We start from the raw sequence: 26729 nt of genomic DNA, 5'->3' as shown, positions 1-26729 counted from the left end.
TGGGGGTTTCTGGGTGCAGGATCTGGGCGTCGCTCACCTCGGGTGGCTCCCTGCAAGCGGCAACGTGTCTCTGCTGCTCCTAGGCAGAGGCTCGGCTAGACGGCTCTGCGCACTTTCTGTGCCCGCAGGTGCCGACTCCACAGCTCTCATTGGATCTCCAATGGGAGCTGCGGAGCCAGCGTGTGGGGCGGGAACAGCGCACAGAGCCCCCTGGCTGTTCCTCTGCCTAGGAGCAGCAGGGACATGTCGCCACTTGTAGGGAGCCGCCTGAGGTGAGCGCCGCCCAGATCTGGCACCCTGAAGTGCCAGTTTCTAGAGCTTTCTGGTTGGCAAAGTTCTGGATAACACAGCTTTTACTGTATTGGGAAAAAACAAAACAAAAACAAAAAACAGAAGTGTAAAACATATAGGAAGGTAAATCAGAGGAGTGGAAAACCTTGCCTTATTATATATTCTATACTGCTGTTGTCAAATGTTGGTCCACAAAGCCCTTGATGATGTCCACAGAATGAAGTAATTGGGAATCAGTAGTAGGGGATTGGGATGGTAGGAGGGTGGGAGGTGGTTTGTGAAATGATCTCTCGCTCTGTTATGAAGTGATCAGTAGAATTGAAGTGTTTGGGGATAGCTATGTGGTATCATGAGAGAACCTTTCACATATGTATCTTTTTGATACTGATATTCCTAGATAAATGAGTAAAAGGTAAAAGATGGTGGCTTTAACAAGTTTTGGTTTATTTTTAATATTTATTGTAATGGTAAGACCCTACTTTTGGTAGGTATTAGCCTTATGTTAGTCCAGTGCTTAAAATATTGTGGATTTTCTTTAGCTGTTCTGGAGGAGCTCTGTAGTAAAGATAAAGATATAGAATAAAATGGTTAAAAGGTACAAGAATGAGAAGAGGATAAAGGAGGATAAGTACAACATACAAATAAATATATAAAAAAAAAAAGCCAAGCATTTGACTTGTTTGTAATGATATTTATACATTACTGGGGTAAGGTTTCTGGAACAAGGAATCTCAGCACAGTGAAATAATCTTTGGTAAATATTTAAGTATGGTGTTAGCATTAGTATTCTCCAAGAACTTTAAGAAGTCAGTGCAAATTCCGTAGTATTAAGCTAGTCATTGCTAATGATATGATTCATTTGAATGATCTTCTTTCTGATGCAGATATAATAGCATTTGAGAAAGGAAGATAGAGGCATATGTCAGCAGCAAAATAATAAATGCTTAATGCAGTATTGCAGTAAAAAGTCACTTTGTGTTACAGGGTGACATACCCCAAATTCACTGAAACCAGGGAGTATTATCCGTTTTGAAGTTTGGAGTGTATTTGTTTCAAGGCAAACCACTATCACTTGTATTGCTTGTTTCTGTCAGTTTTTATAACGTGCTATCACATGTGGCCTATGTCATAACTAATAATCAGGATCAAGTAGGCTTCTTTCTAGGAGGCTCAGAAAATGCCAATTGTAATGATAAGCTTAATTTTCAAATTGGTTTGATAATTCATTCAAGCTGAGAAGCACTTATTGAGTTTCCATATTGCTGGGCTGAGAAAACTGGACACTGCCTTACCTTCGGATTTTTCCTTTAATTGGTAGAATATTTTTATTCCTGTTTGTGTTCTTAAATGTTTTCTGAATTTTTGGTATTTCCGTAATACTGGTTGATTAAGAGGTATCATTTGCATGTGTGTAAGTATAGTAAGAAGTAGAAACAAAAAAAAAAAAAATGGTCAAACTGATACCAGATTTTCACAAACAAATTTTATTAGTTTTAATATAACCTATTTATTGTATCCTATGAAATACATGTACTTTTTTAACAAAGGTATAAAGAGATCACTAGGTTAATAGATATGTAAATTAATGTTAGCATGATGTCATGGAATGTAATTTTTCTTCCTTCAGATATCTTTATGGTTTTGAAGAGTACTGCACATCGGCTAATATCGAATTTCAAATGGCATTGCCAGAGAAAATGACAAATAAGCCCTGCAAAGAGTGTGAAAAAGAAAAAGAATTGAAAATGCTCGAAGAACCTGACCAGGATGTAAAAGAAATAAAAGTTGTTAAAGAAGAGCATAAGGAGGAGGAAGACATGATCATACAACAGGAAGAAACAAAACCAGCTGAGAATGATAATGAATGTAAAGAAAATGATAAACCCACCTTTCTGGTAAAATACTTTGTTTATGTTAAGCCCAGTTGCTAAATTGAGGTAGTGTTTGTCGGGAGAATAGGAGGTAGTGTATTAAGTAGGGCTGAAATCACCTTGGTTGAGTTAAAAAAGCAAACAAAAAACAAACACCTAAACAGTTTAGCATGTTGTCTTGATAATGCATAGTTCTTTCCTTATTATTAATACTGATCATATCACAGCTTGAAAATAGGGTTTGGTGGCTGACAGCAGCTGCATAGCTAACGGAGGATAAGTACAACATACTGTGGGCCAGATCCATCTCTGAATGTATGCTGGCTGCTGCAGAGGGTCTTGGAGGCAAACGTCCATGACCTCCTACAGAACAGCTGCAACCTCACAGCTGTTGGGGAACCTTACAGTCAAATCATACCAAAATGTGTGGCCTACTTTGGCCTGAAAGGGGCTGTATCCTCTCAGCAGCTGTAATAGTAGGGTTTCTGTTTTGAACCTGGCTTTAGATTTAGGTCTCAATCCTACAATGCATTGCATCTGCATGGACAGCTTCTATTCCCATCCCCAACCCAAAATCAGTAAAGTTCCACAAGAGTTCAGGGGTCTGCCCCAGGGCAATGCATTGCAGGACTAGGACCTATGCACTTCAGAGGGATCTTCAGGCACACGTTTAAGCCTTTAGAAAGTACCATTGAGGTTGTTGGGGTTCTATGTAGACATAAAGATTTGTCTGAGTGAAGTCATTTGTAAGTCAGGGCCTTAAGATACTCACACACCACCCCCCCAAAGACACCTGAAAAGGGTGGCAGGAGCACTACTTGATATCTGTTTTTAAGACCCAGTGCATTTAGTGTGAAATCTTTAAAAGGAAACCATCAAAGAGATGCTTTCAGTTTAAAAATTGCATTTCATAAAAACACTAGGACCTAAGATTATTAAAGATGACTACATGTAAAATATTTTTATTTTTCATTTGAATGCTGTTAATTTTTTTTAGTGCTGTTCAGCTTGGAGAATGAAAATTGACTAGTCAGTTTTACTTTTAGTTTAGTTTCTAGTCAGCTTCGCTTTTGGATTCTCATGAATTTGGCACAATGAAACAATTTTGAGTAACATAGAAAAAAAATAATGTTTGTTTTTTGTTCAGAGGTTGTTTCCATTGGAATTGAAAGAAATATAATTGAAACTAGAATTTCTTAAGTGTTTTTAAAGCTTGGTTTTTTTTAAAGAAATTTGGGTGCAGATTTGTTCTGGCAGCTTCACTTTAAATGTTTCTTCTATTTAAAACATTAATGGTAGATTCTGTGGCTCTGACTCAAGCAATCCTGCAAAAGTTAAACCTCATTTAATAAAACAGTATATACTGGGAATGGTAACAAACCTAAATTATTTGAATTATTTCTGCCAGTTGGTTAAGTGTGTTTTGTCTGCCTTTTTTCAAATGCTTGTCATGTTGATTTCTATTGTAGGTTAACTGCATTTTTATATTTTCTTAGGAAAACAAAAAAAACTTGCAAGAATCTATATATACTCAGTCTGACCAGGAAAAGGAATTCAGTTCAACCAAAACAGAAGATGAAGCCAATCTGGGAGATAAAGAGGAAGAGAATATTAAAGAAATGGAAATTCTTAACACAAACATGGAGGCTGAAGAAAAAGAAAAATCAGGGTAAGAGGGGTTTTTTTAAGTTAAGGAACCTGATGTCACTGATTTTTTAATTAAAAGTATGTTTGAACTTCAACATCAAACGGTATTGTGAGACCCCTGATCCTGCAAAGACATAAGCATGTGCTTAACTTCATGCATCATGAATAATCCTATTGAAGTTAGTGGGGCTACTCACATTGCTAAAGCGAAACATTTGTATGAGTCTTTCCAGGTTCAGAGCCTAAATATTTAAAACCCAGTGAGCAAGGGGAAACATACAATGTGTAAGTAACTTAAGTCTATTTGATAAAAAAATAAGGTGGCCGTCCTAGTGGCCTAGTGTTTGTTCAGCTCTGCTACTTGTATGGGATGGATTTCTGGTTCCCACCTCTTGCTCTTGGGAGTGTTTTGGAGATAGTGTTATGGGAAGGGAGTATCTTGCATCTCTCAATAGCAGTCTTTGGTTGAGTAAGGGATGATTTTGACAGGATCAGAAGTTACTCCTATCCAGTTCTCCTCAAGAGAAGGTGATTGCAAGTGAATTAAAATGAAGTAATATTGGTGCCGGGGCCCAGCTAGTCAGTGGATGAAACAAGGAAGCAGAACATTCCTCCCTGCATGCATGGCTGTATGTATTCTCCATAAAACAATGGATAGAAAGGTTTTCATATTTAAACGCAAAAAGATTTGTTCCATGTATTACCTTCGTATGTCTGCCCTGAGGTCAAAATGGCACGAACAGTTCTTAATTAGGCTTAGCATAGCTAACAACTTACATCCTTGACAAGAAATGCATATATATTGTCATGGTGTCTGAGCGCTATTCAAAAGTTGGACAATCCTAAAACCATTGTGTTTTGAACACACATCCTGTCTCTTCCTCGTCTGAGGGTGAGAACAGCCCAAAAGATGATAAAACTTTTGTGTTTGTGCTGCAGGTGGGAACAAGGTGTGCAGAAATGCTCTAGAACTGTGTTTTATGGAGATTCCATTCACTATACGGTCTGGAATATAGATGTGGCCACTGCACTGGATTTGGCCCATAGGAAATTGGTGAAACCATTGTGTAAATATTGCATCATTGACACATTTCACCATGTAGAAAGGAAATAGTAAATAATTGATTATACAAAAAATATATTATGTAGAGTAAAATAGTTTGCATAGTTAAAATATAAAATGATACATTTTTAATTGGAAATCTACCCAGACAATAAGAAAAGTGCAGTGAAGAGAGTTATGCCACTTACTTCAGAACTGAATTTGGCTCAATGTCTTTAAAATGTCACCTGGCAAGGTCTTTTAAAAGTGTGGGACATCTTTCTAATACTGATGTTAACCAAATAACAATGTAAGTGAAATAATAAAATTATAAAACTATTCTCAAATAATAATTTGTATCTGTTTAACTTGGGACCAGATTAGTTCCTCTACATGAGGAGAAGGCTTCCCTAGAGGATAAGAAGCTCCATGAGTTTCTCCTTGCACAGTTTCCACCAGACTGCTCCACTGTGGGGAAGGCAGGATTTCAGTCCCAGCTTCCAGATTTTAGGATATCTCCTGGAGGCCAGGAGTGTCTTTCTAGAGGTCCTGAACTCCACCTCCCAATGTCTCATCACTCAATCCTTTTGAAACAGGGTTTCCCTGCTGACCTCCCTCCTGTAATCCCTTCTAAACTGGGTTCAGCAACACAGTGGGACTCTGTGCAAAAGTTAATACAGAATCAGGTGATATTAACTTTTGAGCTTTTCACTTCCATTTTAATTTGTGTAGAGGGGAAGCTAAATGTGATATCTGCAGCTTACTAATTCCTCTCCAGTGCTATTCCCTGGCTACTCTTGTATCCTGACCATGTTAAGTAGTCTACACAGATCTGAAGACAGGGAGACAAAGCAGCTGAGGTAGCTGACATCTCCCCCCTTCTCTATGGGCAAGGATTGATGTATGTGTAGGGTCCTTTGTGTGCTGATTGAGAGGTGGACAATCTCTGGGCCAAAGAAGATAATTAAAAATTGGTGTCTTAGTGTTCTTATTGAGTATGTGGAGCATCACTCTTATGTTGTCTGTTTCAAAGAGAACTTTCCAGGGCTTTGGAAACTCATCCTTCTGCCTAAATTAGAATTCCCTCATAGTTAATGTCGCCAAGAATAAAATGGCGAAAGGCTGTCAGTCTGGCAACTTCAGGACATAAATTTAACACCACTAGTGTCAAGAAGAAATGTCCCCCAGCTACCTCAATGTAGTATTGCATAATTAGGTGCCTTCCTCTGTTGTGTGAATTGAATTATTCATTTTGTAATTATTGAAGGCCAAATGGACGATTTTTCTTCAATATGGCATTTCTTATCTTCCTAGAAATTGAATCATTTGACAGAAAAAAGACCTTTAAGGATACCTTATGTGGAGACATGCCACATATATAAAGTACAATTGAAACAATCTGGCCCAACATTCTTTTTTGTGAGGGGATTTCTCATGGATAGTCAATTAAACTGAAAGGCAACAAGGTACTGAAAGGTGCTTTTCCGCACACAGAACAATTAGTCCATGGAACTTACCCCCTCAAAATTGAGGCCAAGAGCTTAGCAGGATTTTTTTTTAAATTGAACATTTATATGGATAACGAGAATATTGACTTTTTATCGTAAGGATTAAAAAACCAAAAAAGATTTTTGAAACAGATATAAGACCTCATGCTTTAGGGCATATAAGCCAAGCTCTAACTAATCAGAATTGGGAAGACGCTTTCTTTGTGGATAGTTTATTCCATAACAGCCCTTTGGAGGGGTTTCTTGCACCTTCCTCTGAAGTATCTGGTACTTGCTGCTATTTTAGGGCTAGTCTACACTACCACCCTACACTGGCACAGCTGCACCGATGCAGCTGCACTGTTGTTGTGCATCTGGTGAAGATGGGCTATGCCAACAGGAGAGTATCTCCCCCCGACATAGTACAGTGTGGACACTGCTTTACGTCAGTGTAACTTATATCACTCAGTGGGGTGGTTTTTTCACACCCCTGAGCGACATAACGTACATCGACTTAAGTGGTAGTGTAGTCAAGCACAGAGACATGACAAGAATATGTAAGAAAGTAAGTCAGCAGCTGTGTTTCACATACAGAAGGTAACAGGTTAACAGATGTAGTGTTTTTCTTCTGCCCTTTGCAGTTTATTCTGTGGGTACTTTGAAAAGTAGCACAGTTTTTTTATTTAATGTTGTTGTAGCCGTGTTGGTCCCAGGATATTAGAGAGACAGGGTGGGTGAAGGACTTGAAGAAGAGCTCTGTGTAAGCTCCAAAACTTGTCTCTCTCACCAACAGTAGTTGGTCCAGTAAAAGATATTGCCTCACCCACCTTGTCTCTAGTTTTTTATTTGTCAGAAGAGGTATATTTTGAGGGCTTTGTGATGAATGAATGTAAAATTGTAGGAGAGGGATTTAAAATATCACAGGAAGGTGTGGGTTAGGGTGGTTGGCTGACAGTCATATTGATTGTCTTTGGACCAAATAAAGCACTATACATTAAAGTTAACTCATACAGTCAAATTTAATTGTGTGTAAAGTAAATTATTTGAGGGGGGGGGAAATGCGTCGTCTTCCTTGCACAGTTGGTGTGAACACCAGTTTAAATTTTGCACTGTTAGTGTAAGCACAAAAAGATCAATTTATACCAAGTACATTTGTGTAGCATCATATATAGGGACTTACCCATTTGGTCTATGCATTGTATTTTTGTGTGCATATGTCATGGGGGCATGTCTCTCTAGCATATCCTCTTTTGGCTGTTGTGGCCCTGCAGGTACATTGCACTCAGCACCTCTTGGGTCTTTTTCAGCAATTACCCAGAGCAGATTAGTTCAAACTGTTTGCAGAATTTGATTTATTCACAGTTCCAACATATACCCCTTCACATGGTTCGATCTATTAACTCGTTATACAGACATAACTCACTTGTTTAGCCTCTCCAGTTCACGCCCACTCTGGCTCCATGTAAAAGTCAGTTTCTCCTCCTGTTCTGGAGGCCACAGCCCTCCTCCCAGAGCTGGGTTGTACTTCAGACAATCCCTCTTGAGCTCTCCTTACTATAGGAGTCTCCTAGCTCTCCACCTTGACGCTGGAAGTAGATTTTAGGTCAGCTGTAGAGCTCAGGCAGTTTCTCCCCAAGCTGGCCCTTTTCCCAATTTAAAAGTGCCGAAAGATACAATTTTAGGCTGATACTTTAACCCCACTAATTTTAATAACGGGTCTTGTGAGGTTATAGCCCAGTACTTCATGTTGAACAGGCTATTCCAACTTCCTGATGTGTAAGTGTGAAAAAGTCTTTTTGTTTTCTTTTGAATGACCTGTCCAAAAATTTCTGAAAAAACCATCACACAGCAGTTCTTCTTCGAGTGTTTGGTTCCTATGTGTATTCCAAACATGGGGGTAAGCATGCATGACATGGCTCTGGAGCCGGAGGGTTTTCTTAGCAATGTCTGCTGACGTGCACGTGTGTCATGCGGTGGCTTATGTTCACAGCTGAGGGTATGATAGTGCCAGTCAATGCCTCTCCAGTTGCCTCATACCGCCACATACCCAGAGTTGGAATCACTCTTCCTTCGCGCTCTTAGTCCTTCATCCATCACAGGCAGTGTGGCATACCCTGCCTCATAGGCCCCCACACCAGAGCAGGCAGAGTGGAGGTATTGTATCCCAGCTAAGGGGGGTGGACTTCCTCTTTTGTTACCTACCTCTCTTGTTGTACATGCAGCAGAGGAATGGGTGCCCCAGCACACACAAAAGTTGACTGCCTCCAGACCAGCCGGCTAAGCGATTTGACCTATTGGGAGAAAGGTTTATTCCTCAGCAGCACTGTAATTTAGGATTGCAAACTACCAGTCTCTGCTAGCCAGGTACGATTTTAATAACTATGTGTGGCTAGCAGAGTTCCAGGATGAACTGCCACCAGACCAGCAACAGCAGTTTCAGGCGCTGGTGGACGAAGGGTTCCTGGTCACCAAGGTGGGCCTCCAAGTGGCGGTTGATGCAGCCAACCTGTCCTCTTGCTCCCTTGCAACTGCAGTCGTCATTCGCTGGGACTCATGGCTCCAGTCATCTGGCTTTCCTTAGGAGGTCCAAACTATTATCAAGGACCTTCCCTTTGACAAAGACAATTTGTTTTATGTGAAGACAGACAAGTCCCTTCGTTCTTTGAAGGACTCCAGCGCCACTTTACAGTCCTTGGTGATCTACACCCCAGCTCCACAATGCAGGCAACAGCAGTTCCTTCCCCACCAGCATACATCCTACCTGGCCTACTACGAGGGGCAACAGAAAGCCCCATGCAAGCAACACCAGTCCCAGCAACAGAGACCCACAGCCTTTGCCATGGCCACCTCCTCGATCCCCCTGAAATCAAAGTCCCAGTTTTGATGGTTTGACTGAGAACTGCGAACGTTGCAAGGGGGGTCAACCATCATGGCCGCCAGTTCGCTGACTCATCTAGATGAGGTAATGGCGACTAAGGATATTACTTTAATGGAGAGATGGGACAGGGAGCATGTTGCCATTGGCTTGAAGGGTGGCTTTGTGAGGGCGGATAAAATGAGTCCCACGGGGGTGTGAGCCAGAGTATTGGTGGCAGTATGATTCCATTTGAGTCCCACATAAAGGACACTATATTAATGTGCAGTAATCCATGTAGTATTGAGTATTGAGGAAACCTTTCCTGAAATGGTGGTGGGGTGCATAAAGACAGAGGTACCAGGCTGTGAAGTGAAGAGGGCCCAGATTGGGATGCCATACTTGGCTCTGATCTTGTGTGAGGAGATCAAAGGTGGAGTCGTGTACGGGTGGAGAGTCTGAGGAGGTCCATGAACCAAAACTGACGGGGCCAGAACAGGACTATAAGTATTACGGTCGCTCAGTTCCAGCAAAACTTGCAAAGCACTTGCAGGCGTTGAATGGGGAGAAAAAGATAGTGGAGGTCGCCCGTCCAGGGGAAAAGAGCTGTGTCCTGCAAGTCCTCCCATATGGTTCCCCTGGAACAATAAAGAGGCAACTTGCAGTTCTCATGAGTGATGAAGAGATCCCAGAACGGGGTGTCCCATTTGTGGAAGAGGTATTGGACTATGGCACTGTGCAATTCCCACTCATGGTTGAGGAAGAGTATCCTGCTGAGGCATCAGCTAGGGAATTTTGGATGCCTGGGTGGTACGTGGCTTGTAGTGTCACATGGTTAGGGCCCTACCAAATTCACGGTCCAATTTGGTCAATTTCACAGGCTTAGGAATTTAAAAATTGTAAATTTAATGATTTCAGATACTTAAATCTGAAATTTCACGGTGTTGTAATTGTAGGGGTCCTGACCCAAAAGGGAGTTGTACGGGGGGAAGGAGGGAGGTCACAAAGTTATTGTAGGGGGATTTGCATACTGCAACCCTTCTGTGCTGCTGCTGGCGGCGGCGCTGCCGTCAGAGCTGCCAGAGAGCAACGGTTGCTAGCCGGAATCCCAGCTCTGAAGGCAGAGCCACTGCCAGCAGCAGTGCAGAAGTAAGGATGGCATGGTATGGGATTGCCACCCTTACCTCTGTGCTGCTGCTGGTGGGGTGCTGCCTTCAGAGCTGGGCGCCCAGCCAACAGCTACCACTCTCCGGCAACCCCGCTCTGAAGGCAGCGCAGAAGGAAGGGTGGCAATATGCCAACCCTCTAAAATAACTTTGCAACCAACCTGCAACTCCCTTTTGGGTCAGGACCCCCAGTTTGAGAAACGCTGGTCTCCTCCATGAAATCTGTATAGTATAGGGTAAAAGCACACAAAAGACCAGATTTCACGGTTCATGACGCATTTTTCATGGCTGTGAATTTGGCAGGGCTCTACACATGGTGTTTGATGCACCATTTCCAAAGGTGGATGGGCTCGGAACAGAGGGAGGGAGACTTGGCACTGCCCTGCTTATTGATGTATATCACCACTACAACGCTGGAGAGTAGTTGAACATGATGGGACCAAATGAAAGGAAGAAACGCCTGGAATGCAAGATGGACTGCCCTCAGTTCTAGCACATTTATATGCATTCTGGCCTCTTGTGGCAGCCAGACACCCTCAGCTGTGTGATGGTGTAGGTGGGCTCCCCTGTTGTGATGGTGGCCTGTGGGTTGGGATGGTGAAGGAGCTAATAACCATGATCTTGGCAGGGTCAGTCCACCAGGTCAGGGAGGCAAGAATCGTCTGGGAGACAACTCTGGCCTCCAAATGGTCCATATGGGGTCTGTAGATGGAGAGGAGCCACAGTTGGAGGCACCACATGTGTAGACATGCAGCAGGGTCACGGAGGTACAGGCTGTCATATATCCAAGGAGGGAGAGACAATGGTGGACCGTGGTACGTGGGTTGTGGCATAGGTCTGCAATTATGGGCATCAGCATTCCGAAGCGATACACTGGAAGGAAGGCCTGTGCCACAATGGAGTCGAACAATGCCCCATAAAGTTGATCATCTGTGTAGGTATGAGCACCAACTTCTCATTGATGCAGATACCTCTAGAGGTCAGGAGGATGAGGGATGAGAATGGTGGAGATGAGTTCTTGTTGGGATAGCTCAACAAGGAGTCAATCGTCCAGGTCTGGGTACACCAAGTAGCTGAGGCGGCACATTTGTGCTACCATGACAGCGAAGACCTTACTGAAAACTTGCAGAGTCATCACTATGCTGAAAGGGACGACTCAGAATTGGTAGTGGTGTTGTCCCATCCCGATGCAGAGAAACTTCTGGTGGACTGGGTGAATGTCAATATGGAAGCAGGCATCCTTCACGTCGAGAGCCGCGAACCAAGCCCCGTAGGGGAAGAATGGGATAATAGTCGCCATAGTCACCATGTGGAATTTGGATTTTCTGATAAAGGTGTTTAATAGCCAAAGGTCAAGAATGGGGCAGAGCTCTGCACCCTTCTTTGGGATGAGGAAGTACAGGGAGTAGAAAACTCTCCCCATATAGGGAGTTGTCACATGCTTTATGGTGCCCTTTGCAAGAAGAGCATCTGTATTTTGTTGGAGAGTGCATTGATGGGAAGGGGAGATGTCCAGAAGGAAGGGGTCTGATGTGGGGGAAAGAAAGAAACTCTATGGAGTATTTGAGATGGATGATCTTCAGTACTCAATGGTCTGTGGTGCTTTTGCCCCAATTGTGAGCGAATGGGGCAAGATAGCCCTCAAAGATGATATAGGACACCGCTTCTTCCTCCCTTGTTTTGATATTTTCGTTTTCCTACCTTTTAATCACATGACAGTCTTTCCATATTATTACTCCTGTAATTTAAACCTACAGTAAACATGATTCCTTTTGAGTCCCACATAAAGGACGCTATATTAATGTGTAGTAATCCATGTAGTTTTCCTGGGTCAAACAAAATAAAGGCCCAAAAGCTATATTCCGTACCAAAGCATTTGTATGAAATTGAACAAGCTGAGAGACAAAAATCTAAATATTAAGATTTAAAAACAGCAAACTAAAATTATGTGCAGGAGTAATAAGTCGACAGTTCAGCCTTTATATTTAGACAGCCTATCTCAAGTGTACCTAATATCCAGTCCCCTGATGCGTCATCATATTTATAGAATTACAGTTGGAAACCCCAAAGACCTTTTTTGCAGATGTTTTATTTTTATAATAGCAGCTAGAGGCCCCAACCAAGATTATAAAGAGCCATTGTGGTAGGCACTGTATATAAACCCATAAGAGACAAGTATCAGGCGGTAGCCATGTTAGTCTGTATCCACAAAAATAACAAGGAGTCTGGTGGCACCTTAAAGACTAACAAATTTATTTGGGCATAAGCTTTCGTGGCTAAAAAACCACTTCTTCAGATGCATGGAGTGAAAATTACAGATGCAGGCATTATATAATGACACATGAAGAGAAGGAAGTTACCTCACAAGTGGAGAACCAGTGTTGACAGGGCCAATTCAATCAGGGTGGATGTAGTCCACTCCCAATAATTGATGAGGAGGTGTCAATTCCAGGAGAGGCAAAGCTGCTTTTGTAATGAGCCAGCCACTCCCAGTCCCTATTCAAGCCCAAACTAATAGTGTTAAATTTGAAAATGAATTTTGAGTTCTGCAGTTTCTCTTTGAAGTCTGTTTCTGAAGTTTTTTTGTTCAAGTATAGCTACTTTTAAATCTGTTACAGACAGTCCCTGCCTCAAAGAGTTAGTACTCTAAACAGACGTGAGAGATAGAAAGTGTTCTTATCTTCATTTAACTATAGGAACTAAGGTACAAAAAAGATTAAATGTCTTGCCCACTGTCACACAGGGAATCTTTTGCAGAGCTGGGAATTGAACCCAGATCTCCTTGAGTCTTAGTTCAGAGTCTTAACTAAAAAGCCAATCCTTTCAAGCCAGATAATGTGTTCAAATAATGAAAAATATTTCCCACTTTAGAAGGGCCATTCTGATTTTGACCAAGCGAGGATAAAAAGGTTGAGAGAAGATTCAGCACCCCAGAAATCTACAGATCACTATATTAACTTAACACTTAGTTACATTAGTCTTACATTTGTTTATTATTATTATTTATATATGCTGCCATGTTGTTGGTAGTGTACATATGATGAGATTTGGTTTAGACCTCATCCTGGGGTTGTGCAACAATCCTAATCAAATGAAGTTTTATTGGCTAAAGATGCTTGGAAAAACTTTTACAATAAGGACTAGTAACACTCTTTCTGTTGGACACAATGGCCCTAACGATTACAAGGTGTAGCACTTTCCCACATAACAGTACATAACACATACTATTTCATGCATTCATATTTATTTATTAATATACCCGCACAGTGGATATGTTTGTATTTGGCCTATGTGCCTCTGTATTTACTGAGAAATGCTACTTTAGAGTAAATTATGGTACCTATAATTTTAAGTAGTTTTCAAATATTTAAAATGTTTTAAGTTCCCTCACTGTATTGTTTGAGTTTTGTGATATTCATGTATGTGTGTGTGTATTTACACATATTTTAAAATATTTGCTTTATTATTACCAGATATTTTAGAATTATAAATGCTCCCTCCTGCCTTTGATTTTCTGCTTCTAAGCAAGGGCTGAAGCTTCCACTCTATGGAGTTTGAGGGTTTCTTTAGCTGGTTGCTGTAATGTAAATAAGTGAGCTTCTTGCAAACCAGTCCTTCTCACCAGCTCATTGGTATTGTTTGGGTTATTGGAACACAATTATGGTAATGCTCCATTTATGGTGGTGCTCCATTGTCTGCCTTTTCAACATAAATGCATCTCTCCTGCTGTGCAAGGGAGGGGGCTTTCATATTGCTGCAGCTTTGTCATAACTATTGGTTGGTTTGTTTTTGTTTGTTTTTATTTTTAAGATTGTGATTGTTGCCAATAGTCTTGTTTGTTTCCATTTTTATTAGAATTTGAATGAACAGCAATGCAAGAAATCTGACATTCACATGCATGCATAGATAGCCAAATAAGATTTCTACAATGCTCACTGGACTACCATGGCCACAATTTTCTCTAAGAACTTCTGCTTCACAGCATTCAGTTCCTTTTTCTTCATCTTCATGACTGGGTTTGAGATCTTGAAACAGGAGTTTATGGCCTTCATAAAACAGATTCCAGTCTTTCCTTGCAACTTCTGGAACATGCTTTTCCTTTCACAGAGTTCATTCAGGGATATAATCTGGCAGTTCTACTATTCCCAAAATACGAATATTCTTGGCTTTTGTTTGGTTTTCTAGATTCTCCAACCTGCGATCTAACCAGGCCACTTCTCACTGCACTCTTAACTGCAACCATCTCTGATGATATTTCCTTATGCTTCCTGGCATTTCCCTCTACCTGTTACAGACCGCTCTCCACCTTACCTACTTGACCATCCAAGTTGCTCAGCTTTACAATGAGGGTTTCAATATCCCTCCAGAGAAGTCCTGGTAGACTGTTGTAGAGTCTGTTTTCTCATGAAATCCATTGATGCACCAAGAAAGCCACCATATCTGGTGGGTGATAAGAGGAGACTCCAAACTAGTCCAGGCCTGTGGGTTGCTTCACAGTCGGCTGCACCGTAATTGGACAAACTTTGGAAGAGTCCTTGTTTTTCCTTTTCAGGCATGATTTTCCTCTTTCAAAAATCATTAAGGATTCTGCCATCAGGTTTTGAAAAAATTCTCTCTAATAAAGTTTATTTCATTAAAATTGCCAGAAAATCTCCATGGCACTGAAAACTCTCAGGCATGTCTTGCTTCTGCAGCAGCTTGGCTCCACCCTCAACCCCTGTCTGATACTTTTGTTTCCATAACTTTTTTTTTTCTTAAGTCCTTAAAATTACTGTAATCATGAGCTGCAGTTTGCTAGGATTTGTAAATTACAGCAGCACTGGAGCACTTTGAGAGCACCTTATTGAAAGCTAAGTACCAGACAGGTCTAGGTCATGATTGTCAAGGAATTCTCCAGCCTATGGGCCAAATCGTGGTCTCAGTGAATTTAGTGGGAGTTTTCCTGTTAATTTTTGGGTCAAGTATTTGACTATATGGGAGAGATTGGAGAGGAAAAGAGTTGTAAAGTAGCTGTTTAGTTATATTTCAGTTTAATAACTTCGGTGGTTTTAATTACATTAGCAAAATAGACAATTTGAAGTATATTATATAATTGATGTGATATTCATTAATACAAAACTCTGTAGACTTTTAAGGATGGAAGTGTCTGTTTAGTAGAGTCCTCTCTATCTTTGGTGTGTATTGAATGTGATAGATATATTTTGGGTTAACTGATAACATAGTACATCAACACTCTGGGAGTTGTAATTTTTTTCTTATGGCATATGCATGTATGCATGCAGTGGGCCATATCTATTCCTGGAACAAGTCCATTGAAATCAGTGCAGTTGTGCTAGGGATGAATTTGGCCCACTATTTGGAAATCACATGGCAGCTAATTAAAGAACTGTGATTTGATATCGGCCAATTGCCTTTGGTATAAAACAGTAAAATGTTGTTTGATTCCTTTCAAGAGAGAAAGTGGCTGTGTTAAATGAATATTTTTGCCTGTACAGTCATATGGAAAAATAGATTAATATCAATATTAATATAGACTTTCTTATGTGTACTGTATATTAAAAACAGAAGTTGACTCAAAGGCTGATAGCTGTATCTCTTTATATACAGTTTTTAAAATGTGCAAGAATATTTGTTCTGGTTTTCAGGTTTTAACTGATTAGGAACCTATGATTTTTAAGAACTCCATGGATGGCATGGATTTATTATAGGTTGTATATGGAGGAATAAGGACAGTCCCAAAATCCAGAGAATGTTTAGAGGTTAAGGCCCCAAATTTCAAAAATAGCTTCTATAGTTTTGAGCCCCCATCTCTAGAAACTTAGCCCCAGATTTTCAGAGGTGCTGAACACCCCTATAGCTGTCATTGATTGAAATCAACAGGATTTATCTGTGCTCAATACCTCTGAAAATCTGGCCCTATGTTTCTAAAGTCACACCTGAAATTATAGAGGCTTCATGTGAAATTTTTGGGTCTCAACGTGTGTGAGTGTTTGTGTGTGTGTGTAGCTTGGCTATTTTATTTTTGAAAACCTTTAGCAAAGAATAACAAGGTCATAAATTGGATATTTTTTTAAACCCTCATGTTTAGGATTTGTTGCACAAAACCTGCTTTAATGGCAATCCTTTCAAAATAGAATTGACCCATATACATGGCCATTGTGAGGCAATGGATGTAACAGAGCACAGATCTTTATATGGTAGCCAGTGTTAGAAAGTTACCACTTGTAAAACTTGTATCTTGAAAAATGAAACTTAGGAATGTTTTCTCTATATTGAGAAGAATGGGTTTGAGGTGGAAACGTACGTATTTTAGCTAGGGAACGACATGAAGGAGTTGAGAATTGAATAATAAAAGCTAAGAACATAAAACAATTTCTATACCATACAGTACAACTTCACTTCTCAGATGTTGATGGATTTTTTTCTCTAAACCGTCGTTTTTTAATCTTCCATTGCTGTAAAAGCATCTTAGTGTCATTATATTCTATGTGTGCTTTGCTCTATTCTTTTTAGTTGATAATACTAATATAACACTGAGGCAATTTCACATATATGGAGCCTGCTGTTTCCAGCCTCTAATGCATCCGCAATATTTATCAGTATATGTGGTATGGAACTGAAAAGCTTATGAAGTATCTTTTATTAACTCTACAATTTTTTAAACCTTTCAAGAGATGACACGAATAAGGAGGAAGATGAAGATGAAGAAGAAGCAGAGGAGGAGGAGGAAGAGGAGGAGGAGGAGGAGGAAGACAACAATGACAACAATGAGGAAGAAGAGTTTGAATGCTATCCACCAGGCATGAAAGTCCAAGTGCGGTATGGACGAGGGAAAAATCAAAAAATGTATGAAGCTAGTATTAAAGATTCTGATGTCGAAGGTGGAGAAGTCCTTTACTTGGTGCACTACTGTGGATGGAATGTGAGGTAACTTAAGTTTTAGCTAGTGATTACTTCCGTAAAATACTTCTAAAATACACTTGTGTATTTTAAAAACTAACTGAATATTGAATTCCATACTCTTAACTTTCAGTACTGGTATTCTATGAAGGTCAAGGTACTGTATGAAATTATTTCGATTTTTAACATATATAAATGCAGTACTTCGTGACTTACAGCTTAGGAAAAATCTTCTTAAGGTTGCTTGTCCAAGGAAAACCTCAATCCTGTCTCAGTTTTCTTTTAAACACCACCAAACAACAAAGGAAATGGCAGTTAGCATAGTTCTTTGATAAATTTCTTCTGTGGCTCTGTTCAACCAGTTTTACTGGATACCATATTTGAGTAATCATATACTTGACTAAATCTGTATATGCACTTCTCAAAGTGCAGCACAGAGTACAAAAGCAGTTTGGTGGCATTTACCAGTAAAAAGAGATAGGAGGCCAGTTTTCATTTAGAAAAAAGATGTATTTTTTGCTGGACATCCATACTTGAGAAACCGTATTTCACTTTCAGCTTTATTAGACATATCAATCACTCTGTGCACCCAGGATTCTTAATTGCATATCAGTAAATGGCAGTAAATAATTACACTTCACTTGTTCAGACCTGTTTTTTCCAATTGCCGCAATCTTCTGAACAACAAGATTCTTCTTAGCCTGGTGGCTTGTTATGCCATTCTTATTTTATTGGTACCATACCTGGAGTTTGTTCTTAATATAGTATTATTGAAAAACTGTTGAGGCTTGACATATTTTTGAAGTAAATCCTGGAGTAGAAACTTTAGTGGGAATAAGATACAAGATACTTTGAAAAAGGCAAAAAACCTTAAAGCTTCTTGAAGTCTTTTAAGTCAATTATCAAGTCTTCTGCTTTTTTGTCATTTCAACCTATCCTTTTCTGATAACTGTTCTCAGGCTGCTGTCTTTTTAAACTTTGTTTTACTTAGTATGAGATTAGCAGGGCTTTAGAAGCAAGAGGTTTGAGGCAAATCTAACTTTCTTCATGAAAACCCTTATGAACCTCTTATCATCTTCACCTGTCATCTGGACTTGCATTACTTTAGTACGTCTGGCCAAGAGGACAGAACATAGGTTTCTTTGGACCTTATACAGTGCTGGCCGGATCAGCTGGCAAGGGTCACAATTGTAAAAGCAGGCCACTTTTCTCCTTCCGTTGTTTCCACCAGTTTGGGTCTGATTTCATTGAATGCATCACCCAAGCCACTACTGATCTGGGGAATTACCGTTCATTATTGAGGCTTCTGACTTCAGTCTCTTGCAGTATTTGTCGCCATACTGGAATGGCCTCATTTTCTTGTACATAAAAAAGAGTCTTCAGGAAACATCAAGTAGGCATTTCAGAGAAACAAGGCTATAGGATCCATTCCTTAAATGTCAATATCTTGGGGAAACACAGTCTAGTTTGGGGTTTAGATAGGATCTGGAACATTACTAGTATTTCAGTCATTGCCACAAAGGACTTGCCTTAGGAAGCCAGACTGATGAAATTTGCACCCTGGGCCTTTGACAGTTGTTGCATATGCATCAAGAGGGATTTGCATTTTAAAAGTCCTTTTGAGATGTCTTCATTGTTTTTTAATTCAAAGGAGAATCTTAGGAAGAGCTTTACGAATAAATTCTCTGCCTCTTCAGAGTAAATGTTATCAAACGTGCTACCAGGTGAAAGAGTCGGAGGGGTTTACTCAAGCAGCACTACTTCTTAAATCTGGAAAAAATCAGAAGTTGAAATCCAACCTTCCTCTTGCAGACCTCAGCAGCTTCATTATTAAAGGAGAAGTCAAGATTGTGTGTTTGTGCACTATGAATTCTGAATTTTAAACAAATGCATAGATTGATATCAAAGGGATCCTTCTTATAGCTAGGATGTATTAGATATTAAGGGCTCCTTCAGTTAACTATTGTACCTTGGTGGAGGTGGTGGGGGTCAATGGTTATTTTCGGCGTTTTGAAGTCTTCACTTGCTGCTGTTTGATCTTTTCTGCCAGCTGAACTGCATGTATGTTCCTTCCTAAAATGTGGCTGATCGGGGACAGTCTTTTTGGAGGGTTGAGAGATAATATATTTTACCAAAAAGTGTTTAATCATTTTGGGCCTTCAGAAATTTTCGTAACCCCATACAATTGCTATTTAGCTACTGGAATTTATAAAGACTGTCACGCAGGCTAGTTTAATTCAAACGGGATAGCAGGAAATGTTGGATTAGACAATCAATTGCTATCAGGGCAGGTGAGTCCACTGTACTCTATGTGTACAAACAGCATTTGTCACAACTGTGACATGCTTCACTTAAGGTAACATATTTGAATTTTTGTGGTGTCAAGTTATGTAGTCTGTCCCATATTCAGCTTGACGGCTGTCTTTGAGTCAATTCCAGACTTGAAAAATAGTTGTTTTTCCTTGCTGTTTCTTGGTATTCTATTGTTCCAGGAAGATTCATCTTAGCTACGTGTGTGTGTGCGCGCATGCATATTCTTTTTCAGTTAAGTTTTGGTTTTTACTCAATTTCTAAGTAGAACAAGTGATTTAAAAACCTTAGTTCGGGTAATAATTGTGTCAGCTGGTTTAGAATCCATGGTCTTCTTATCTCTGTTCTTTTTTCTTTAAGTTTAAAATTGTTTTTTTCCTCTAATTTAAACACTATATCATTTACTATGTATTCCTCAAACCAAAAACAGTCTAATCAAGAATTCTTCAACACTGATGGCATTTACTTAGAAGTTCCCATTCCAAGAAGATATTATCCCTTCTTCAGTCCATGCCTTGTATCAGTGTATCAGGGATGAAAGTAATATTAACTGTTCAGATATTCAGAATATTTATGCTTCGCTACACTTCTTTGAAGAACCATTTAGTGATACTAAGTATAGTAGGTTTCAAAGTAGCAGCCGTGTTAGTCTGTATTCACAAAAAGAAAAGGAGTACTTGTGGCACCTTAGAGACTAACAAATTTATTTGAGCATAAGCTTTTGTGAGCTACAGCTCACTTCATCGGATGCATTCAGTGGAAAATACAGTGGGGAGATGTATATACATAGAGAACATGAAACAATGGGTGTTACCATACACACTGTAACGAGAGTGATCACTTAAGGTGAGCTATTACTAGCAGGGGGTGGAGGGGGGACCTTTTGTAGTGATAATCAAGGTGGGCCATTTCTAGCAGTTGACAAGAATGTCTGAGGAACGGTGGGGGTGGGAATAAACATGGGGAAATAGTTTTACTTTGTGTAATGATTCCCCCCCCCCCCCCCCCCCCCCCCGAGTAATTTCCTAGCTGCACTTTATCTTGTGAGGGAGGAGATCACCATTACTATTTGTATGGATGAAGGACTTGGGTACTGCAGATCAGGGAATCTAAGTTGGGTCTCTTAGAACAGGAATCAGACTGTCTTTAGTGGAAGAAAGAGGTAATGATACTAGTACTAGATGCATGTTCTCTTTTATTAGAAAGAAAATTGTTTACATACCCCATATTTTCTAATATTAACCAGAAAGCTCAAGATAGAGAACAATCTTAATATCCTTTTTGCCCCCGAGTAGGAAACTTTGGTTTACTTTACACTAGTGATGACGTTGGTGTTAGACCAGGTAGCTAAAGCTAATCCCAAAAGACTCAAAACCTTACTAGTTTTTAATGATTAGAACTAGATTCTGATGACATCTATTTGAGGTGGGGACTAGTATATTTAACCATTCTCCTGAAGCCTGGGGGAATGTGTCTTTTGGGAAGTAACAGTCCTAGGGAAGATGATTATTCTGTATTCAGTTTGAAGATTGAAAGCGGAGATGGAACTAACCTAGTGGAATTAATGAGAATGAGATGCTCTCAGACATAAAATTGCAAACCTGCTACCATGTTGACCTGAGAAAAAGTGAAAAATTCCAGTTGGAAAAGACATTTCTCATAAGATTTTTGCATTCTGGAATTGCTGATATATAGTTTTATAAAGTTACTATAGTCAGATGCTTAGAGGTGTCTGGGATCCCCTTTGTGGTTTCAAGGGTCACTTGCTGAATTTAGCACAATTTCTGTGGATCTAAAACTTCCTTGGAACTTGCAGTGCAAGTCCCTCCAATTATGGTATTTGCAGTTTTCAGCTGACAGCACTATGCAGATAAAATAAAATACATCGAAAGGTGAATTACAGAGGGTTTTGAAATATGAATTAACCCTGCAATATGTGCAGAATGCCCCAAATAGAATGGTGCAGAGGGGCATATTCAGCACAAATTCTAAATTAACAATCTTTGTAGGACATTTAAACTCTCACGGGCTGGCTGCCAGATGCTCTGATACCCCAAAATGCACCATTCTTGGACGTTACAGCTATTCTGAAATTATACCATATCCTTTTTTCTTTTGGAAATTTGGTTGGGGAAAATATTAGTTACTGACTTAATTGACTGTTTTAAGTTTTTTGTGCTTCACAGTTAGATGTTGAAGCAAAAGAGGCTTGAGGTACTCCAGGTTTGAGGAGCCCCTGAACAGTGTATGTAACTGAGTAAAGTTATGAATATTCAGAGTGAAGCCTGCCTGAGGGCATCACTTGAGACCATCAGACCCTGGTTAAGTAATATAGGAGACTTTAGCTAATGCTCCAGGCCATTTGGAAACCAGCTTTAAAGCACCCTCAATATGAGGGTTGCTCTCTAAGTAAAACCCCTGCCTAACAGTCATTGGCATTAACTAAACTGATACTGAGGAGTGTTTATTTTATTCATTTTATATGGACTCATCCAGGGCTTGAAAAATCCACTTCCCCATCTGGAGTAGGACTCTGTTGGGTGAGTGCCATTAGCTTCTGCAGAATTTTAGCTTTCGTTTAATAAAAAAAAAAATCTAATCCTTATGGTTGTGAAGATAATCTTCCAAACACAAACTGAGTGTAAACCAATGCAGTTATGTCTTCCTAAGTGTGCAGAGACTGCTCCAGTACTGCCACCACTGCTGCTAGGGTGGAAGGGGAGCCCAGCTGCTGCTCTTGCTGCTATGGCAGTCTCACAGGATAATCACTCCTTTTAGGAGTAGGGTGCCCTAGAAGTGCCACCTTCCCAACCCTTTGCACCATGGAGCACTGAGGAGGGGACACGCCATCGCAGCAGAGAGCTCTGTGTTTGTATGGGGGCCTCACTGACATTTCGTTTCCCCATCACCACAGCAGAAGGCCAGCACTCATACACAGAGCCCTTTCCTGGGGTGCAAAGAGAAGTCCTATGTACATGTGACTAACTGGCAGGAGGGGTGTATGGTTCAAGAAGGGCTGTGAGTAGGGCTACCATGTATTTCAGCTTGGCATATAGGCTATCAGCTAGCATTATGGTAATACCAATAATTATTATTAATAATAACTAATAGCCAGTATTGGGTATGTTTTTCATGGCTTGGGCACATAAGTGCACTGGATTTTGGCACACTTTGTCAATAAATACATTCTTCTCAAAATGTAGCTGGTTGTTTGATAGCATGCAGAATTCAAGAGTAAAGAGAAAAGTTTTAAATGGAAAAAGGGTTGCTAAATGTGCAAAACTTATTAATTTTTTTCTATGCGTTTTGAAGAAGTAAAAAGAGGAAGTATGAAAATTGAATTTGTTCTTTTCTCTATTAGGATAGCAGAAGTTTTGTCCCTTTTTAGCAGAAAGCTGTGTGCAGTTGTCTCTACGATGGTATAGGCTGCAGCATTTGTCCTTTCAATTCTCGATGCATCGATGATGGTCAGGGGGTTAGTTTTGTCCATGCTCTCAGGGCTTTTATTAAGAAGGTGAAAAGAAAATATCTTCCACTGATGCTGCCTTGTCAGACCCTAGCCTGTCTCCTGAGAGCCTTGCAAGCAGAGAGAGCCATCTCAAAGGACAAAATCCAGAAGTTCACCTAATAATTACTTATTAAATCATTCAAGAGAGGTACAAAAATGTTTTCAGCTCCCTTACCTTCTTAACAAAAAGAAATACTTTTACAGATAGGTTGTGGAACTCATTGCCACAATATGTCATTGAGGCCAAGAGCTTAGCAGGATTTTAAAAAGGATTAGATTTCTATATAAATAGCATACTCTGTGTTGTTATAGTAAATATTTTTTTTAAAAGCTTTGAAAGGGATATAAACCCTCAAACTTTAGGGCATAAGCAACCCTCTTGCTCTCAGGAATTAAGAGGGCGCTTTCTTGGTGACCATCTTACATCAGATCTGCCTACTACAGAGTTTTTTCTAAAGCACATGGTACTAGCTGTTGTTGGAGGCATCATCCTGGAATAAATAGACTACGGTTCTGATTTGGTATGGCTATTGCTATGTTCCTAAGGAGAATTTACTTTATTCAGTTGAGGATTTGGTCTTGTATCCTGTGGTCCATCTTAATGGCATACTCAATGTGGATGAATACCACAGGACCAGCAAGGATCCCCCTAGAGGGATATGAATTCTTTATCATTTTCTATGAGTGAGTGTTCATTTTTCTTTCCTTCTTTTCATTCAAAACAAGCTTTCTGAAGGCAATCATTTTAACCAGAAAGATAAAGGCGCTTCAATCCCTCGTGGTTTAATCCTCCAGTCTTAATTTTGATAAAAATGAATGGACTCTTCTTCCTTGTAATAGATTTCTCCCTAAAGTATTTCACATGAATTTTACCTTTTTTATCCTTATACCATTCTGTTTTTAATGAGTCATTTCATAAAGATACCTTTCCTTCCTTTTGGACATAGAGCCAAAAGAGAACCTGTCTCCAAGCAATATGATTTCAGATAGTAAACTTTCCAAAGAGAATCATAGAAATGTAGGGCTGGAAGGGACCTCAAGAGGTCAAATCCAGCCCCCTGTGCTGAGTCAGGACCAAGAATACCTATCATAGAATATCAAGATCTATTATGTCCACTAGGCCAGTAACCCTGTCAAAGATGGAAGTTAGTTTGGTTTGACATGATTTGTTCTTGACAAATCCATATTGGCTATACTGACCACCCTCTTTTCCTTTAGGTCAGTGTTTCCCAAACTCGGGACGCCACTTGTTCAGGGAAAGCCCCTGGCAGGCCAGGACGGTTTGTTTACCTGCCATGTCTGCAGGTTCGGCCGATCGTGGCTCCCACTGGCCGCGGTTCACTGTGCCCGGCCAATGGGGGCTGCAGGAAGTGGCGCAGACCGAGGGACGTACTCGTCCTTCCCTTCTGGTCTTTCTCTTGCTCCTAATGTATTTATAGTACCTCTTGTTACTGCCTTTTATGTCCTTTGTTGGGTGTAACTCATTTTGTGCCTTAGCCTTTCTAACTTTGTTCCTACATGCATGTGCTATTCTTTCATACTCATACAAATACTTGTACCATATACAGTCAGTTGGCCATTCTGGTAGGTATTTAGGATCCATTAATTCAATCAGGGCCCTGGTGGCTTCTGAGGTATTTTTTTTCTAACTCCCTGTATGTGAGTTGTTAGATTTTATAGAACTGCAAGACTAACACTGACCTTTCTCCACTCCTCACCATCTCCATCCATCCCTGAGAAGTCACTACTTCACAGTTCTCCAAAGGATGATATTTTGTGGCTAGAATCCCAAACTGGAATAAGTAGGTTTTATTTACCAATAACTGGTATTCGCCTTCGGATGCATCTATCTATTTTCAAATGCCTACTATTCTCTGATCACACGCCAAGTGAGGGGAGGGGCTACATTATACAGACATGTGAACAGAGCGTGTCAATAGGCAATGATTCATGTTAATAACTTGAATATTTTCTAATGCCAGTGTCTGTGAGGAATTATGTGCTGTACACATAAATCTCGAAATACCATGGAACACTGAAGATGATGGTCCACTTGGGGAATTTCACTCGCAGCATAGTAACCCAGGTTTTTCTCTTATTAAAAGTGTATGTTTCTTTTAACCTAGAACTGAAGGGCTTCTTTTCACATTCTCAACTCTTGTTCTTCTTTTCCTGAGTGAGCAAATCATTTGAAGTCCCATTTATGAAGTAGAGATGGTTCAGTTGTGTGACTTGAAAAATGTTGCAACTCTATAGGGCAAAATATAAGACCCTGCAAAATCTATAAATTCCTGAATGTCCTTTTGTACTTGTCCCTAAAGACCATAACCTCTGAGTGCTTTAAAGGTTTATGATTCTCAAATTTGAAATGTGTGTGTTAGTATAGATAATGCACACAGTAGCATTTTCCACTGAAAAGCCACTTTGGGGATTTGGACACCCAGTTCCCATTTAAAATTGAGAACTATATGACCAAATCCTCTAGGAGACTTTTTGAACATCTCAGTCTAATGTAGCTCTAGGTATTTCCTACCAGGATATTGAATTTAAATGACACAAACTGGTATGGCAGCATTCCAGTGTCATTCATCTGCCAGTGATGACATACTAACCTTTGAATATCGATCTACGTCTAACCTAACATTGAGTGTTTTAAGTCACTGGAGACACATGCAGTGTTTAAAGTTAGTGTCTTTATGTGGAAGATTATTTTTGTTGGGGGCGGCATGTAGAATCGGTGAATAAGGCTGCAAGTGGTATAATGATATAATCAAAATTGAAATGAAATTTGTAGAGTACTCAGTTTTCTCTGTGAACATGTTCAATCCTAGTGCTGCTTTCTTTCATAAATTTAGATCTAAAAAAATCCCTTAGCTTTGGAGTGCAAGGTCCATTCAGAATTCTGTTTGGTTTGATTCCATCATGTTAACATGAGCTTGATCTAAAGAAACCTTACTTTAAACCACAACAGTTATGAATTTGCTATGGGCAGGTTTACCTATTGCCTAAGGATCTAGAGAAAGAAAGAAATCTGGATCTCTCTACCTATGTCTAACCTGGTCATTAAAATTAATTTAATCAAAACCATGTCCCTGATAGTGTGGTTGCTCTCAGTACATTAAGATTTTCTAGGGAAGAAGACTGAAAATTTGTGAGCATTTAGTAAAGAGAAAGGTCCATATGTTACTCTGTAGAAAAACAATATCGAACATTTTTGGGTTCCATTATGAAAGCAAACCTTACCGCTCTCCTTTCATATCATTATTATGTTTCTGAATGTCATTCTTTGTTTTATGAGTGTGGGGGATGTGAGTGGGTAAAGCACTAAATTTATCTTCTGGACTCCTGTGTTCAAATCGTGATTTAGGTCATAAATGAAAATGAGTTTGGTGGCTTCTTCAATCCCTACATTGGTCAGTATCACAAAAGTTACTAGAGTTAGGCACATGTGTCAGTGGTTGCTAAGACGTGGCCTGGGACTGTAATAGCAGAGTCACTACAGGTCAAAATAGAGGTGTAATGTCAGATCTGTGTGAGAAAGCCTAGCACTGCACTGTTGTGCTAGTTGAATACTGTATTTTCATGATACTGCATGCACATTTTCATGACTACCAAAAGAACTCCGTTTATACACACACACACACACTTATTTG

The 26729-nt window shown here is 40.0% G+C and overlaps 1 protein-coding gene across 4 annotated transcripts in view; it reads left to right on the top strand.

Moving 5' to 3' along the window:
- ARID4B (AT-rich interaction domain 4B) overlaps window positions 1–26729 on the top strand; it is a 140938-nt gene that overhangs the window by 91957 nt on the left and 22252 nt on the right. For 2 of the 4 annotated variants that reach the window (XM_037895274.2, XM_037895275.2), the window contains 3 exons: window positions 1919–2186; window positions 3659–3831; window positions 17031–17285. In XM_037895274.2, the coding sequence (XP_037751202.1) occupies window positions 1919–2186; window positions 3659–3831; window positions 17031–17285 (696 nt within the window). The remainder of the gene's footprint in view (window positions 1–1918; window positions 2187–3658; window positions 3832–17030; window positions 17286–26729) is intronic. The other 2 variants (XM_043544325.1, XM_043544324.1) reach the window with 1 other exon arrangement.

Source organism: Chelonia mydas, chromosome 3 (assembly GCF_015237465.2).
Source record: "Chelonia mydas isolate rCheMyd1 chromosome 3, rCheMyd1.pri.v2, whole genome shotgun sequence".
NCBI classification, from domain to species: Eukaryota; Metazoa; Chordata; order Testudines; family Cheloniidae; genus Chelonia; species Chelonia mydas.
This window is presented reverse-complemented; position numbering and strand designations above follow the sequence as displayed.